Genomic DNA, 19772 nt, shown 5'->3' on the forward strand with positions numbered 1-19772 from the left:
ACACACACACACACTAGATTTAAGAGGGGAGGATATTTCTGATTAAAGTTGAATCGTAAATTTGACTGGTCTTCAAGAGAAATACTTTGGCAGAATATTTCAGTGAGTAGGGTAGGTGTGTGCGCGTGGCTCAGTAGTGTTTGTGTGTGTGTGTGTGTGTGTGTGTGTGTGTGTGTGTGTGTGTGTGAGAGAGTGAGAGCGAGAGAAAAAAAGGGACCATAAGGTCACGTGTGAATAAAATGTCTCAACTAAAACCCTAGGTGCAAATCCCAACAGTTAAACTTCTCACAGAGAAACACACTCTGACTTAAACTTACCACACACACACACTCACAACTAATACACACATTCCTATGCCTACACACACACCTGTTCTAACTCCCACTCCTGCCCCACTGCAATACCATTTATATCTAATTTCCACCACACACACACATCTGCTCGATTATATTCACGACACATTCTACACACTCCTGCTCAAGCACACAACTGTCCTACTATTGCAACACATCCTCTTCCAAAACATCCCATACACACATACACACACACACACACACACACACACACACACACACACATACTCCTCATGTAAAACTACTCTTACAAACAGTTTGCAATCTAATACACTCATTTGAGTGCAAGTGTGTGCGTGTGTGTGTCTGTGTGTGTGTGTGTGTGTGTGTGTGTGTGTGTGTGTGTGTGTGTGTGTGTGTGTGTGTGTGTGTGTGTGTGTGTATGTATGTGTGTGTAAGGGGGTATTTTCCCCAGGGGAAACTAAGGGCTGCATTCCTGCACTCGTTCACCAACTGAGAGGAGGTGGGATCACACAGGAAGTGTATGTGTCCTGTGAACACTCTCACACACACACACACACGCACACACACACACACACACACCTGTCCTCCAGCTTGCGTCTCACACCGACAGCTTAACAGCCTGAGACGAAGGGAGAGAAAATGACAGAGAATTGGAGTAAACAGAGAGAAAGAAAAAAAAAACCCATCAGAATGCCTACATCAAAATGCCCATCATCACAATGCCTACATCACAATGGCCGTCATCAGAATGCCTACATCACAATGGTCATCATCAGTATTGCCTACATATATATCGTATATGATTGCCTACATCAAAATGGTCATCTTCTATTCAGAAAGAAACTGTCGAGTATGCGACTGGATTTACCTCACTTTCAAAATCAAAACAAGCCATTATAGAGGCTACGCATGTGAGTGTGTGGGTGTTTGTCACTGAAATTAAATGGAGACAAAGATTTTAGAGAAGACATTTAGTCCCATTACATTGCCAGTTGTAAATGGTTGTGTGTGTGTGTGTGCGTCTGTGTGTGTGTGTGTGTGTGTGTGTGTGTGTGTGTGTGTGTGTGTGTGGCGTAGCACGCACAACACTTACACCTCTCTTTCACCTCTCAGTGGTACATTCTTCACCTGGTGACTAACTGCCCCAATATACACCACACACACACACACAAACACACACACACACACACACACACACACACACTCCCATAACAAGACAAAGATTCTTCACCTGCTGGTAAATTGCACCTCTAGCCTATACACCTCTCTCTCACACACACACACTCCCCGCCTGTCACAAAATTAAGTTTCTTTACCTGGTGACAAACGACACTTCACCACACACACGTACACACACACACACACACACACACACGAGCTCGTGCTCAAAGATTCTTTACCTGGTGGCAAATTACACCTCCATCCACTACATTCTGTAGACACACACACACACACACACACACACAGCAAGCCTGGTCACAAGACACAAATTCTTTACCTGATGGTTAAGCACTCTCACACGGAGGCCTCAAGAACCAGAAAACACCCACACTGGTAGCCTTAAATGTGAGTGAGATCGTTACTCAAATACCATCGGCCTAACACACACACACACACACACGCACGTACACACCATCTGAACTGGCAGCTGTGCTCACAGTTTTCCCTTTTCTGTCTAAAAGCACAAAAGTAAAAGCATGGGTTGTAAACAGGTCTCCAACCAATCCCCCCGGACATGGTGTGTGAGTGTGTGTGTGTGGTGTGTGTGTGTGTGGGGGGCACACCCTGTTTATCAGGTGCTTGGCAGTAACACTCTAAGACGAAGCGTTCCACTGAGAGTGACGTGAGCAGTGGTGCCACTCTCGGGTTGAGTAGAGCGTGACACTAACACAGAAGTAGTGTGTGTGTGTGGATACTGTGTAGGGGGAAAGGATTGCAGTGTCAGGGTGGTGTGTGTTGACAGACTTGTGCTGTGCTGTGTTGTGTTATGTTGAGGTATGCTATGCTGTGTGGTGTTGAGGTGTGCTGTGGAGAGTTTAGTTGTGTTGTGCGGTGTTGAGATGCGTTGAGGTATGCTATGCTGTGTGGTGTTGAGGTGTGCTGTGGAGAGTTTAGTTGTGTTGTGCGGTGTTGAGATGCGTTGTTGTGTTCTGTTGTGTTGAACTGAGTTGTGTTGCAATGTGTTGAGTTGTGTTGTGTAGTTGGACCGAGGACAGGGTGTTAGGGGATGAGTTTGGGCTATGTGGGGTGAGAGCTCTGGTTTGGTGCGTGCCTGTGGTGTGTGCCTGTGGGTATGCTGAGATGTGTGGATAGGGTGTGTGGGCTGAGTTGGTGAGGGCGGTTGGTATAAGGCTTTGGTGGCCACTGTGAATCATGTGCTTATAGGACTTGATAAACACACTGATATAAATCACAACATGTGTACATGCGCACACACAGACATACACAGGACGTCAGGGAAGATTATCAGCACACCCTGCCAAATTTATCAGGAAGAAAAAAAATCGGTCTGGAGCCATCACTAATAACTTGAAGCATCTATCCTTCACACACGCAGACACACACACACACACACACACACAACAGACACACCTGTTAGCAAGAGCACGCGCTCCTGCCTGCACCGTCTCTCAATTCGCAATCTGATCAGACCGCATGGGGGGAGGGAGGAGCGCTAATGACGTCGCCGCGATGAGTCTTGACGGGCATAACTGTGGGGCACGGAGGTCGCCAGAGACTCCCCACGCCTGTCCGTTCATTATAACATCACTATTCCATGAGAAAAATCTCACCAATTTCCAGATTTTTTTACTAAACTATAATAAATGTCCCGTCAACAATTGTATGACAATGTTGTACGCATGTTACACGCCTTTCAGAGAAGATTTGCCAAAGAATGAACACTATTATTTTAATGAGCATCTAACCTAGACTACACGACAGTAACCTACCTGTTACCTTAAACACAAATACCCTGTTTTGCATAGGTCCTATATTTTAAAATAAATATGTTTATTTCCCTTGAAACGCGAGCGTCAAATCTTGATCTCCACCGTGGGTGTTACCTCTCTAACCAGGTGCGTCTCGTGCATCATCGCTACCTGCAGTGCAGCGCGAGCCGCCATTCCGACCCACCCGCAGTCCTGAGCCCACGCGAGTCATATATCACAAACCAAACCGATCGTTAAAGCTCTTCCCTCGAACGCTTGTAGTCTACCATATTACAAGCTCCCCCATCACGCACCACCTTTGAGCATCTTCTCTCTTCCTCTGCAGCGCGAGAGCTGCATGACACCTTTACGACGATTCGGTAAATTCACATCAAACCGCAAGTCAGAAGCCCAAACGACTTTAAGGAAAACAAAAATCAGACCAAAACATAACTAAAAACATAAAGTAAATATTTCTAGCTCTTTCGACATCACTGACGCATAACCTAACGCCGATTTGCCTCCGTCAACAAACTAAAACTCCATCTTTTTTTCTACCTGCACAAGTTGACATTTGCTGCAGCGCGTGGAAAGCGCGTTTCCTTCAGCCTTCACCAGTATGCGCGAGCTCCGGTGGTGGGGATTTGTCTTCAACGAATCCGAAGTCCGACTATTCTGATTTTCAAATTTATCACAACAGATTATTTTAGTGGCTGTTAAGCCCCAGATCAGGTAAACATGTTTACAGGTTCGTTCCGCGGCGAGACTCCAACGCGCGAAATAGCCTACACTGCGCACGCATGTCGTCAGTGCGAGGAAGAGGTGTCTGGGAACACCTCATGGCGAGTGGGAAATAGTTATTATAGATAATATATTGACAATTGTGGATTAATTATGCTAAATTTGTATTCTGGGGTGAAAACATTTCAGGTGATATTACAAATCGTTACCAGCCGGTTTACCCCCCCTACTTGCTAGGCTAAAAACGACAGGGTGAAGGATTGAGAGCCAGCCTGTGTACAAACAAACTTAACCGATCCATGTAAAACTACATATAAAAATAGTCTGCATACGAATAACTTCACCAGGTTACAGTTAACCAGTGTACAGTAAAACCGCTCAACTGTCACAGTCTTTAGGAGCCAGCGACCTGCACAACTTCTCGACAGTCCCGCAGACATAAGCAAGCCACATCCCCACGCGCTCCTGTCCGCCCTAAACGTGGCTCGCAGCTGTCCGCCCCAGTGTCAGCTACAAAGCAGTTTGGTAAACAACAGCCGGGTGACAAATAAATAAAAGCAAAAGTAGCCTAAAGGAAATTCGACCGAATGTTCGGGCACTCAAGAACATTGTCCGATTATGGGGAAATATCCATCTATTTGCGAGCTCCATGTTCACAAACACTACTGTTTGCTCGTGGTCCTGTGTACCGTTGGATGTATGCATGCCTTATATAGTCCGTGGCAGCTGTGCTCTCGGCTCTCGAGATTCCATTCCCTCTCCTCCGCGCCCCGAGCAGGTAGTGTGTGTGTGTGTGTGTGTGTGTGTGTGATAGAGAGAGAGAGTGTGTGTGTCTGTGTGTGTGTGTGTGTGTGTGTGTTGTGTGTGCGTGTTTAGCCCCAGTCTAGCTCTAGTATTCCTGCTCCGGTAACGAGGAGCGAGCCACAGCCAGTACACACCCTTGTTTCACCTCAACTTCTTACCGAATATAAAAAGTCAACGACAAAACAGCTCCACTTATATCAACCCTTCTCACGATGCAATGACGTTAACGTTACAAGACAATATTATTACACGAACACACCGTATAAAACAGTTTAACGTTTTTAAAAACAAGCTGTCAAAGCATGTAAAAGTACTTCACTAAGTATGCACCGTAATATACAGTTTAATCAAAAAGTATATCCGAACATATTTTAGAAAAATATTGTTTGACTATCCTAAGATTGTGAACCACTCGTGCTGCAACAGTGCCTCGCTAGCTCGCTAGCTCACGCTACGAAACAGGCATTACAGCCTAATTCAACATTTTGACTTATTTCACCAGTTAAACATAATCTCAGGTATAAGACACAATTCGGTTGTTGAGACATTTCCATCACGACAACACACTCTAACACAGGTTCGGCAGGAATACGACATTCCGTAGAAAAGCAGGCAGGTATATCGAGCAGGCAAGTAAGTTTCATTTCGGTCAAACACGATGGGGAAAAGCAGCCGAAATTATCCGCCTGAATCTGAGGGATTACTCCCAAAGTTTGCTTAAAGCTCAATACGTTTAAATCAGAATTAAAGTGAGTTAAGAGAAGACAAGGAGACAAAAGCGCTTCCCCAGTGCATGGGACTGTGTGCATATAACGGTTCACGGTGCACTGAACCGCTAGGCGGAGGGGGAGTCGCGAGCCAGGTATAACGGTACACCACATAGGAGCTGTTCCACAGCGCTTTCCTCGCGACTTTCCAGCACTTTTAGCGACTAAAAAACACAGTTGCCAAGTCCCACAGTCAGACAAAACTCTATGTCCGAGCCACCTAGAACACCCTCCACTCCCGCAAGCGCTTCTACTTACCGCTAGTCCTCCGCGGATTCGCCTGCTTTCTGCGCTTACACCTGGGGCCATCCGCCATGATCCTTTCGCTCGGTGGAAATGCTGCCGGAGAGTCACCTCCTCTCTCGCCCCCACACCTCCCCTCCCCTCCTGCTCACCCTCCCTCCACCTCCCCTCCCTGCACCTGGTTTACGACACTCCGCTTTACGACATTACCTTCTGGCTGCAGATTACACCTCTTCAACCCAGTGCCCGCCCCTCTCGAGATCGCCACTCTTCTCCCTCCGCCCAGTAGGCGCACGCGGTTCTGTTGCTGGCTGTTGCTCGCGCACGAGGTGGCGACCCTCCTCTCAAAGCAGGTCGCGCGCAGAGACAACCTGATGATGTTCAGAGGGGAATTTTGAGGGACAGGAGGAAATTGAGGTGGTGGCCAATGTCCAATGTGTCCTCTGAGATATTACAGGTACAATGCTGGGCTACATTAAAACAAAAGTACTCAAATACTCAAATTGAATAATTAAATTATGTAGCATATATGAACACTTTTTTGTTATGATGAAAACGTTCAAAAAGGGAGAGCACTTGCTACTCACACCTGATAGGCCAAACTAAACTCTCTGCATACCTTGCCTACCCCATAGGCTAGGCTACTCAGTAGCCTAAAAGCTACCCTACAACATGTGGGTTAAGATATTTCATTTGAAGACTCAAATTGCATTTGTGTGTGTGTGTGTGTGTGTGTGTGTGTGTGTGTGTCTTTCTAACATAAACATAATGAGTTTTTTTATGTTATGAAGGCTGTGTCTGACCTTTGTAAATGATCTTTGTCTGCAGTGTGATGTGTTGTGTAATAACGTAAGACCTGCTTTTGCCACGACTTGACTGACTGAACTGTGTTTTTCCCCTCTGGCATTATAATGTTAAATCTTTCATCTGCACTTTTTAAATGATGAATGTTGTTATTCGAGTTTGAATGCAAAACAACTCTCACCCATCAAAGCACTGGTGTTTGTGTATTTACTTTGATCACAGGTGACTGATGCTGCATACATGGAGTGTGTGTGTGTGTGTGTGTCTGTGTCTGTGCATGTTTGATTGTGTGTGTGTGTGTGTGTCTGTGCATGTTTGATTGTGTGTGTGTGTGTCTGTGCATGTTTGATTGTGTGTGTGTGTGTCTGTTTGTTCCTCTCTGTCCTCACTCTCCATCTGTCCTCATCCCTCTCCATCATAGGTCAAGGTTTGCCCAATATTAGGGCATGAAGTCACCCCTCACCTGTCCAACAATCAAACCAGTGAACAAACTTCCTATTTTCCTAAGTGGAAGACATTATATTAGATGTTCTCACATCTCTTTGCGCTTTAGTTTAGAATGGGTCTCATTAATGTTGTGTTCAGGGCTTGGCATTTCTGCTTACCAAGCATGCCGTTCCACTTCACTGATCCTGCCACTGCATGCTACACACACACACACACATATTTATTTGTGGTACAGCAACATCTGTGTCACAGTTATGAATATATTGTCACAATGCATGCAGGCCTACAACACACACTTTACACATTTCTGCTGGGTGAAAGTAAAAAATATAATATATAATAATTTATATAATATAATATAAATATCTGATAAGATAGACATATCTGGCTTTGTCACATCTGGCTTGTATAGGATTCATAAAAAACATGTCCATCAAAGAGACTTATCAATCTCTGACAGCTGACATCAAAAACCGACAACACATCATTCTTTTCACAGAATATACTTTTCACTCTGATCATCAATCAAATTGAAATCTGATATTAAAGAAACCATGGGCCAATATTGACAGACCAACACTTATACATATTTAAAACGTTTGACATCGATGGATGAGAGAAGTTGCTACCAACCACTGTGTAGGCATGTGATGCTAGAAATGGTACAAGAGGAAGTGCAGTGATGTCATGAGCCAGTTAGGGCTACACCATGCAGTTTTGAGCCTTGTAGACCTATAACTATAACTTGCACTGTTGGACTTATTTGCACTACCATCATGGCACAGAACTTATCACTGCACACTGAAACACAGGGTCAGTCCCTGCTCTGTCACTGAAAGCGCCTCATGTTTGTACATGCATTCATGTGGATCCTCGATTTATTTAGTATCTTTCGCTGTCCTTATTAGTCATGGATTTGTTATTTTATCATCCTGTTTATGTTGTAGTGTATGTTGTGTGTGATGTCTTAAGCTACTGGGACCTTGAATTTTCCCTTGGGGATCAATAAAGTATCTATCTATCTATCTATCTATCTATCTATCTATCTATCTATCTATCCATCTATCTATCTATCTTTCTATCTACCGGTACATTATCTATCTATCTAACTAGCATCAAGTGACTGATGGGGCTGGTCGCATCTTCAGTGAACATATTTTTCTTATCTTTGATTCTACCACCTGCTTATATTGTTGTTGTTTTTCTTGTTGTTGTGGTTGTCGTTGTTTGTTTTTGTCCTGTGGAGGTATTTGTTGGGGAGTAAGTGAGAGTCTCCTCCATTGAACACTGTTGTTTATACAGTAATGAGAGTGACCAAGGTTGTGTTAGTGTGTCTGCATTTTGTGTGCATTATGTGTGTGTGCATATACTGAACGTTGAGTGTGTGTGTTTGTGTGTGTGCAAATGTGTGTGGGTATGACAGTGTGTGTGTGTGTGTGTGTGTGTGTGTGTGTGTGTTTTTGTGTGTGTGTGTGTGTGTGTGTGTGTGTACCTTTATGTAAGTGTGTGTGTGTGTGTGTGTGTGTGTGTGTGTTTGCATGCATGCTTGTGTAGGAAGCAGGAATGTGATGTGCTTTGCAGTGAGAATCATGGGACTTTCTGAGGGATGATTCAATCCTCCTCCCAAAGAAAGACCTCGCTGTTCCCTAAGAGAGAGAGACAGGAAGAGAGAGAGAGAGAGAGATAGAGAGGGAGAGAGAGAGACAGAGATAGAGAGGGAGAGAGAGAGAGACAGAGATAGAGAGGGAGAGAGACAGAGATAGAGAGGGAGAGAGAGAGAGAGAGACAGAGATAGAGAGGGAGAGAAAGAGAGAGAGACATAGATAGAGAGGGAGAGAGACAGAGATAGAGAGAGAGAGAGAGAGATAGGAGGGTGAAGGAGGGAAAACGAAAAAGAATGAGTGTGGGAGAGCGAACCCAATGGTGCGCTAAGGGGTGCAGCATCGAGTGTGTAGTACAATGACATGCTGCTGCTCATGTGCTATCGCAGAATGCTATCTGAAAACATGCACACATGAGTGAACTAGCTCACACACACACACACAAACCCCCTTTGAAAAGGAATAACCCTAAAGAGTGCACAAGGCCACTGGTTATCAATTACAGGTCACAAGAGCAACAGTTGCTACAGAGTAGGCGACGTGTGTGCAAGTGTTTGTGTACAGTGTGTGTGTGTGTGTGTGTGTGTGTGTGTGTGTGTGTGTGTGTGCGTGTGTGTGTGTGTGTGTGTGTTTGTGCCCTGTGCTGTGCTATTCCTGTACCTGAGCATGATCAGGTTTCTGAACGCCCGGGTGTGGTGTGCCCTGTGTGTATGGGCTTGCATTTTCCAGTATTGTGTGTGTGTGTGTGTGTGTGAGTGTGTGTGAGTGAGTGAGTGTATGTACACATGCATTACAGAGGACCTTCTCTTGTGTTGAATCCAACCTCAGCTCTATTTTTAAAGACTTCTGGACCTGTCAGTGTCACAGACACAAGAATGTTTCACTATAAAAAATTCTGTAAATGGAGTCACCATTCCAGACATCAGCCCAAATAAATTAAATAGATGCATACACACACACACACACATCTCTCTCTAGCTGTCTGTCTTTCTTCATCACTCTCTCTCTCTCTGTCTGTCTATCTGTCTGTCTATCTATCTGTCAAATCAAATGCTGCATTGTCCGGATTTGACACATATGCATTATGCACAGAACATAATTAGCATACAGCATAACATCTCTAACCATAGCGCTGATCTGTCTGTCCTCTGAGGTGTGTGTGTGTGTGAGTGAGTGCAGAGCTCACAGTGGTCATCAGCTGCCGTCTAGTGTAATGACCGTCTAGTGTACCACCCCAGCCGTGCTGCACTCCTCTCTCCCGGTCGAGGCCAGGGCTTCCCATAACCGCCCGCCTCAGGTTTCACTCCACCCCTCTCTCCTCTGGGCTCCCTCGCCATCTGACCACGCCAGAGACTTTCTAATGAGGAGACACAGCACTCAAAGAATCTCCTATAGAAATGTGTGGGGTTAGTCCGTAACGCAAACATGGCAGTCGTCTACACATATTCCGCCCATGTGAATACATCGTGCCAATTCATGTGGTATGTTGTGAATACATCGTGCCAATCATGTGTTGTGATCTCGCAGCTGGAGCGAGGTTGGTGTGTTGTGATTCGTGAAGCATTGCGCACGCGCAATTCTACCCGTAATAGATAAGCCTGAAAAGTGCCCAAAAAGCGTTGTAATATAGCCGCCGAGTGGAGGGACTTGCCTAAAAGGACTTTGACCACGCTCCATACTCAACCCATCCCGTCTACATCTGCATACCGCATTCTACATGTGCATCTCAAAAAATTAGCAAGTGAAATATTTCAATCCTTTTTTTGTTTTGTTTTAATGTTGATTATTCTAATCTTGATGATTACTGTTTACACCTCATAGAAATCAAAAATCCAGAATCTCAAAATATTAGAATAAAGAAATGTCAACCTGAGAGGAGCTCTAATCAGCTAATTAAATTAAAACACTGGCAATGGCTTCCTTAATCTCAGTCTGATCACGGCAATGGACTTTTCTTTTGAGATGCACCTCTATACTTCATCACATCCATCCATCTATACAGCACACACTGAATCCTATCTCTATTGTGCCAACACACACACACACACACACACACACACGCACACAAACCGCATCCCTTTGTTTCAGTCAGAGGTGGGCATCCCGGGTTCAAAGAGTAAAAGTCCTGCCAAATATTTGTTCCGGTCATTTAGTAAACCTGCAGATCATAATTAGCGCAACTATAGCATTTAGCGCAAAGTAGCTAATTAGAGACACCACCTCTGTTACATGCACAGGCAGAAGGAATACATGGTAGGAATTTTACTCTGGAGCTGGGGTTAACACCACACACCATCAGTTTGTGCATCTATAGAACACACACTAAATCCAATCTCTCTATTGTCCCAACACACACAACACTCAGCATCAACACACACTCACAGACACGTCATTAAACTGCATCCCTATGTTTCAGCATCATACTCTCAGCATCAATACACACACTCACACAAACATCACTGAACCGCATCCCTGTGTTTCAGCATCATACACTACACTTTTAACATTCTTCTGAACATTCTCAGCCCCAGGCCAGGTTCCCCTTCTACAGAACTTCTTGTCCTTTGCGCTTAGATCTAAACATGTAGAACCCAAACACTGTTTCTCTGTTAGTACAATCAAGACATACACTCAGCATCCACTCCTCTCTGGTCCGCTGCATGCCTACAGATTGAAAACATCAGAGGCGGACATCCCGGGTTCAAAAAGTATTTGATCCGACCATTTAGTAAACCAGCTCATAATTAGCAGCCAGGCATAGCAGATAATTAGTGATATCATCTGTGTTAAGTGCACAGGTAGAAAGAATATATGGCAGGCCTTTTACTTTCTGGAACCGGGATGTCCGCCTCCAGAAACATAGACCTCTGAACTGTCTATTCCATGTGAGTATGTATTGCTGTACTATTATCTGTATTCCATGTGAGTATGTATTGCTGTTCTAATATTATCTGTATTCCATGTGAGTATGTATTGCTGTACTATTATTATCTGTATTCCATGTGAGTATGTATTGCTGTTCTAATATTATCTGTATTCCATGTGAGTAGGATGTATTGCTGTACTGATATTATCCTTTATTGTTTCTTGGTTGTTGTAAGTCGCTTTGGATAAAAGGATGAGCTAAATGACTAAATGTTAATGTGCACACGGAATAACCCAGATCTTGCTCCTAAATAGACTTTGAATGTAGCTAGCCAGGGTAATTGTATCATTGTGAAAGCATTTGTGCGATTAAAAATATATTTTCAGCTTCAGGTGTTTCCCCCTGTCTGGCACACACGTGCACGAGCTCACACACACACACACACACACACACACACACACACACACACACACACACACACACACACACACACACACACACATACTTGCAGCAGAGCAGACCAGTAAACCTAAAGTCTGCTTGTCAAGACATAGGAAAAAAACACACTCAGAGCAGAGCTGGCATCATGGCCGATCAATGATGAGGCGTTTCAAAACCACACACACACACACACACACACCAATGCTGCGGCTGGAAAAAGAGAGGGTCATTAGTCAGTGGAAAGTCCGATCTTTCCCATTTTCCTTGGATGCTGCCGCTTAGCATGAAGTCATTTCTCTCCCGACGACGGAAAACAACGAGTAAAAATAAAATAGAGCCCCTGAGCTGGTGAGATGGCAGTGTGTGTTTGTGTGTGTGTGTGTGTGTGTGTGTGTGTGTGCACACGTTGGTGTCACAGGGCTGCACTCTCTCACTGTGAGTGCGCCGACAAGACCACCCTGTCACATTAAAGCACAACCAGCCAAAAGCCATTCACAAGTCCTACCCACTCAACCGCCCTGCCACACACACACACACACACACACACACACACACACACACACACACACACACACACACACACACACACACACACACAGAGCCATTTAAAGCCACTGCAGTACTGATGCCATGGTCAATAAAGCAGGATTACTTTATTCACCCAACCCACTAAAGGTGTGCCTCTCTCATCTACCTACATTTCTTTTCTTCCTCCTACTCTCTCCATCTCTCTCTGTGTCCTTTCTTTTCACCTGTTCCCTCTTCTCCATTTCTCTTTATCCATCCATCTGTATTTTTCTCTGTCTCTTTCTATCTATCAACACCCCATATCTACATCTCCCTGTTCACCTTTCTCTCTCCCTTTTCCCTTTTCAACCTGCCTTCCCTCTCTCTCCATCTATCCATCCATCTTTTTTTTCAGTCTCCCTCCGTCTCCTTTCATCCATCCTTTCCATTCTGTCTCTCCCAACTACCAATCCCTTTCTCCCCCTCTCTCTCTCTCCATTGCTCTTTCTCCATTCCTCCCCTTTTTTCTCTCTCCCCTCTCTCTCTCTCTCTCCCTGTGAGAGTGGGGGCTGAGAGAGAGAGAGAGAGAGAGCGAGGGAGAGAGAGAGAGAGAGAGAGAGAGTGAGGGAGAGGGTGAGGGTAGTGTGCCTACATTAAGGACTCCTGTGGCCTCTCTCAGATGAGTATTGATCCTGCTGCAGGCGGCGGCAGCGTTTAGGAGATTAATGCCGCCAGGGCCGCAGCTCCAGTTCCAGCCTCAGCCCAGGAGGCTCCGCTGAGGGAGCCAGGCAGGCAGGCAGGAGGGGCTGGCGGTTGCCCATGCGGCCAGGGCGGAGGGCCCTGCAGTGGGCCAGAGACGCCACACAGCCCCCCTCCACCTACAAATCCATCCATCCACCCACCCACCCTGCCATCTGGAGCCTAGGCTACCCCAACAGCTGTGGTGGGGGGGGGGGGGGGGGGGGGGGGGTTAGGGGGGCAAAGAGACAGAGAGAGAGATTGAAAGAAATAAGAGTGAGTGAAAAAGAGAGAAGGCAAGGGAGAGAGAGGGGGAGGGAGGGAGAGAGAGAGAGGAAGAGAGAGAGAGAGGGAGAAATTCAATGAAAAGAGAGGGGAAAACAGAAAGGCAAATGTACTGAGGGGGAGAGTGGAAGAGAGAGGGAGAGAGAGGAAGAGAGAGAGAGAGAGAGAGAGAGAGGAAGACAGGTAGGAAATGGTGTGTGGGGACTGGAGAAGAAACGGTCTGAAAGAGAAGAGACAGGTGGCAAAGACTGAAAGAAACCCTGTCAAACAGAAAGAGAAACACCCGACTACGCGTAAGAAGCAGCTGTGTTAGAGAGAGAGAGAGAGAGAGAGAGAGAGAGAGAGAGAGAGAGAGAGAGGGAGAGAGAGGGAGAGAGAGAGAGAGGGGCAGAGTGAGAGAGAGAGAGAGAGGGAGAGCAAGAGAGAGAGAGAGGAGAGAGAGAGAGAGAGAGAGAGAGAGAGAGAGAGCAAGAGAGAGAGAGAGAGAGAGAGGAAGAGAGAGAGAGAGAGGGAGAGAGAGAGAGAGAGAGAGAGAGAGAGAGGGAGAGGAAGAGAGTGAGAGAGAGAGAGAGAGAGAGAGAGAGAGAGAGGGGCAGAGTGAGAGAGGGAGAGCAAGAGAGTGAGAGAGGGAGAGCAAGAGAGAGAGAGAGAGAGAGAGAGAGAGAGAGAGAGAGGGGCAGAGTGAGAGAGGGAGAGCAAGAGAGTGAGAGAGGGAGAGCAAGAGAGAGAGAGAGAGAGAGAGAGAGAGAGGGGCAGAGTGAGAGAGAAAGAGAGGTCTAAAATGTCTAATGTGCCCCTAGGGACTCAGACTCCTTCTTCAACCTAAGTGAGCCTGAGTGCATGACAGTGAGAGCACACACACACACACACACACACACACACACACACACACACACACACACAGATGCTGTCTCCTCTTTTGCTCTCTCCAACACACCCAGGTGCACACACTCACTCAGACAACAGGCACACATATAGACACTCTCTCATTCCTCTCCCCCTATCACACACACACACACACACACACACACACACACACACACAAACATTCACTCACTCACTCACTCACTCACTCAGACGACAGGCACACATAGACACTCTCACATCCCTCTCCCCCTATCACACACACACACACACACACACAAACACACACACACACACACACACACACACACTCAGACAACAGGCACACATATAAACACTCCCTCATCCCTCTCCTCCTATCACAGTCAGTCTCACTTCCAATGAAACACATACACACTCCTATACGCACACACTAACTCCTACACACACACACACACTCCAACACACGCACCCACTCAAAATGAAACTGCCATGTGATTCTTCAGTAAAGATGGCAACAACAATAAGACTAATAAGTTCTGCAAACTGCTATGTGTTGTTGGTCCCTCACAATAAGCATGTATGTGTAATGCCCACATTTGTGTATGTGAGTGTCTGCATATCTATTCAGGTCAAAGGTCAGGCCCACAGGAGCATAACTAGACACCCTCATGGTCAGTGGTTTCTCCCTTGCTTGACCAGACAGGATTACTAAGAGTCCTGGAGCTAATATTATTATATTATTATATTATATATTATTATTCGTTTTCTGTGTTTTCATTCTGATAAAAGTCCTCTACTGCTGCCCACCATATATGCCGTAGGACTTCGGAATACTGCCATATTTTGTAAGACTTTATTTTCATTTTTTAGTGAGATTTAGTTTGATTTATTTAGAAATACCAACATACAGCATAGACAACAAAGCACAAGTTCCCATCTTACACACCCAGGTCTATGTGTACAGCACTCTACAGGTTACACACTCACAGGTCTATGTGTCAGGGGCGTCGGACTGGGGGTAAAACCAGTGCCTATTACTAGGGCCCCAAGGGGAGGGAGGCCCCTTGAAAAATCTGGAATATATTATATATATTATGGGGGCCCATACGGACTGCCTATGCATAGGGCCCAGGATCTTGTGCTACACCCCTGCTATGTGCACTGGTTACACAGCCACAGGTCTATGTGTACAGCGCTCTACTGGTTACACAGCCACAGGTCTACAGTATGTGCACAGTGCTCTACCCGTTTAGATGAAGCAATACTTCAGCACTTCCTCTCAGCAGACCGTTTCAGATTCTCATCAGACCAGCGCCAGACTCCCTTTTCCACCTGTCCAGTGGCATCAGATCGCTAACACCTGTGTCCAACCCCCCACCCCCCCCCCACACACACACACACACAAGCAGCCCTCCTTTTCTTCTCATGCTTCTCTCTCTGTCTCTCTTTCCCTCCCTCCCTCCCTCCCTCTCTTGCTCTCACTTGGGCTCGCACCCGTGCATCCTCAGTCTGGGAACATTCCAGAATGAATACCATGACGATGGAACAATTCCAGCTCCCGCTTCTGCTATACCCCTCGGTAGGGTACAACAATACAGCACAGTCAGAGGGCCAGAGGAGCTGTCAATCTGGGTGCGAGCCCCTCCCATTTCCCTGGCCAGAATGACCTCACTTCCTGTGAAGCGGATTGTCCCTGGCAGGAAACGGCTTACGTGGTTGTGTGTGAAAGAGACCAGCCCAGTTTGTGCACACATGAGAACATGTAGACTTGACACACACACAGAACATGTAGACTTGTACACATGCGCACACACACACACACACACACACAGACACATGCACACAAACAGCACTACCTTGGAGAGATAGAGATGCATGCTCACAAATAACTGTGTGGATGCACGCAAACAAACAAACACACACAAAAAGTTAAAAAGGGTGTGTGGTTGTGTGTTTGTGAGTGTGTGTGTTTGTGTGTCAAGTACAGTCATTCCAGCAGCACTCCCAGAAATCCCCTGGAATGACCATTTAAGTATGTGTGTAAGTGTGTATGTGTGTGTGTGAGTTCAGGAGAGCCAGACTTGCTCTCACTGTTACTGGCCTGAGACTCACGTCTGGCAGCTTGGTGTGTGTCTGCAGGCACACACTGCCTCAGGAAAAATCAGGTCCAATCTGTATGAGATCTCAAAAAACTCACACACACAGAAACACACAGATAGACCCATTAAAACACACACACACACACACACACACACACACACACACACACACACACACACACACAAGCAAACAGAGAGACCCATTAACACACAAACAGACCCATTAACCCACATGCACACACACACATACACACGTATGCACGCACACACGCATACACACACACACACACACACACACACACACACACACACACACACAGTATAAGTATACTCACACAAAGCTTACAAAGGAAACAGATCTCTAGGAAACACAGTGGCCTATCAACACACACACACACACACATATTCATTTTCCATGCAGTCTGTTTGACAACAGTGATGATGTGGTATAGTGGGGATGTGTAGCATGCTCACTACCCTTACACTCTCATACAAAGAGTATGCAGCCTTCACACAAGAGGCTTATCTGCAGCAGCCCAAGGCTAAACCTTTCAGCTTCAAACACACACAAACACACACACACACACACACACACACACACACACACACACACACACACACACACACACACACACAAACCAGTTTAATACACTCAGGAGTGTTTCATTCAATTTTACAACCCTGTGGATGGCACTGGGAGTGAAGCGGGAGAGCGGGAGAGCGGAAAGCTTTCACCTCGGGCTCTGGATGAGAAGAACAGAGAGCCTTATTGCCAAAGAAACAAACGCAAGCTACTCACATGCTCACATACGCAGAGTACAGACAAACAAAATCAGTAACAGAATGACAGGAAAATATGTACGTTGAATGTGCATGTGTGTATGCATTTGTTGTGTGGGGGTGCGTGTTTATGTGTGTGTGTATGTGTGTGAGTGCGAGAGAGTAACAGACAGAGAGAGAGCAGGTGTGTTTGTGTGTGTGTGTGTGTTTGAATGTTGTCTGGCAGAGAGAGGATCCCGTACTCCCTAGGCTGTGATCAGGAACCCTGTAATCAAATTCTCATCCAATCAGATCGAGTCATTGCTCACCAGCACCTCACCCCAGTAAAACCAGCTGCAGCTCCAAGCAAGCAGCTGATCCCTCACCAGTCTCATCTCTCTCTCTCTCTCTCTCTCTCACACACACACACACACACACACACACACACACACACACACACACACCAATAAAACCCACACATACAAACCTGAATATAAATAAACAAATAAGGAACATACAACAAATTTAAAAAAACAAGACATACAGGCACAACAAATACAGTACACAAACAACAAGGCCCTTATGAACATAATTATTCACACACACCAGATACACACACATACATACCTGACACACACACACACACACACACGTTCAGACACAATTCACTAAGATGTGCTATCTGTTTGACTTTTTTTTTTCATGTTGATCAGACGGCTGCTCTTCCTTTTTAGCCTCCATTCCTTCCCCTGCAGAAACCAGATCAGGAGGAGAGAGCCTCTGCAGCTAAACCAGGTCACAGACGCAGACACTGAATTAATCACAAGAATATTCACATTTCTACACACACACTACATGCACACACACAGAGCTTTTCTGTCTCACAAACACTTTCACTTTCTTTCACGCAAGCACGCTAACACATAGACACACAACAGAAATGTAACACACTCTTAGACATTGGTACACACACACACACACACACACAACCTAGGTGGTGAGGTGTGTGCCGTGTGCCGTGTTCTGTGCTGAGCTGTGTTCGTTTAATATTTCCAGGAGGCTGGCTCTGGCATCAGAGGGCTTTCCGTGTCATTAGGCTTTGCAAGCACGGCGGATCCGCTCCGCCTGGGATTAGCTAATTAAAGACATCCATCCCCCAAAACAGACTCACCCTGAGCGCAATTAAACAAGTCCATACCAACACACACACACACACACACATACATACACACACACTTGACACATAATCACATGCATTTGGGACAGTAGTGTTGTGATGTGTTTTTTTGATGCTAAATAGGTAGAGGACATACATGGACACATGTACATAAGCTCATGGACACACACACACAAACACACACACACACACACACACACACACACACACACACATACACACACACATACATACACACACACACACACACACAAACACACTTTTAAAACTGCAGCATCTGTCACAGTCTCCACATCCTTTCTCCTCTATTCTTTTTGTTTTAAAACTCAGTCAGAATACTGATCTGTGTGTGGGAGATTACCTGTCTCTCCGTGTGTGTGTGTGTGTGGTTGAGGTTGTGTGTGAGACAGTGAGTGCATGATTGTATTATTGATGAGGACCACAAGACTAAACAAGTGAATCACCTTCAGACTGTCATTCACACTTAAATAAAAGCTGCCATTTTGAGTCCCTTACATATTCCATGCACATCTCACTACATGTAACTATCTCATACACATCCATCCATCATCATGTTCATGGTCATAGCCATCGTCATCATCATCATCATCTCCTACTGCTTGTTCTTCTTCATCATTCTTATCATGATGAGGGAATGGAAACGGAATGGAAAAAGTGTGTATATGAAGCAAGTCCATCTGCTATTTCGAACCTGTATTTGTGTGTGTGCCAATCTGTCAGTTTATAAGTGTGTGTGAGTGTGAGTGTGTCAGTGTGTGTGTGTGAGAGTGTGTGTGTGTCTGTATGTGTTCTGTGCTGTAATGTGTCTTGAGCTCCGCTCAAACTGCCATGACTCGCTCCACTGCACATGGAAAAGGTAAACACTAGAAACGAGTGTAAGAGGGGGAGGGGACACAAAGAGAAGAACGAGAAGAAACAGAGATAGATGGATAGAGATAGAGAAGAGGTAGATGGAAAGACAATTACAGAGGATGAAAGAGAGAAAGAGAGGGAGGGAGAGAGAGAGACTGAAGAGCAGTTACAGAGGATGAGAGAGAAAGGGAGGGAGGGAGAGAGCAAGTGAGAGAGAGAGAGAGAGACTGAAGAGCAGTCACTGGAGTGGAAGCACTGGAGGCCACATGCAAAAGGCCATGGCATTTAATATGAGATTCCAATTCAGTCTTATTCTGCACAGCCTCATATAAGGAGACAAAATCATAATAATAATAATAATAATAATAATAATAATACATTTTATATGGCGCTTTTCAAGACACTCAAAGAAGCAAAATCTCAAGTGATGGTGGTGAGATGGTGATGGAAATGGGAATAACTGGGTAATAGGCTACACCGCTCTTGATAGGCTACTCCTCCTTTGGGAAGTTTGGTTGGGTTGGGTG

General features: G+C 45.6%; 1 protein-coding gene across 1 annotated transcript in view; it reads right to left on the bottom strand.

Moving 5' to 3' along the window:
• The window catches only part of zeb1b (zinc finger E-box binding homeobox 1b), an 86391-nt gene extending 80453 nt beyond the window's left edge, over positions 1-5938 (bottom strand). The window contains exon 1 of the mRNA XM_076291438.1: positions 5818-5938. Coding sequence (XP_076147553.1) covers positions 5818-5875 — 58 coding nt within the window. The 5' untranslated portion in view covers positions 5876-5938. The remainder of the gene's footprint in view (positions 1-5817) is intronic.
• Between the last annotated feature and the right edge of the window lie 13834 nt (positions 5939-19772).

The sequence above is a fragment of the Alosa pseudoharengus genome, unplaced genomic scaffold, assembly GCF_046254945.1.
Source record: "Alosa pseudoharengus isolate Yale_2024_CS ecotype anadromous, Long Island Sound unplaced genomic scaffold, YU_APseudo_1.1 YU_APseudo_1.1_scf_18, whole genome shotgun sequence".
Classification (NCBI taxonomy): Eukaryota; Metazoa; Chordata; class Actinopteri; order Clupeiformes; family Clupeidae; genus Alosa; species Alosa pseudoharengus.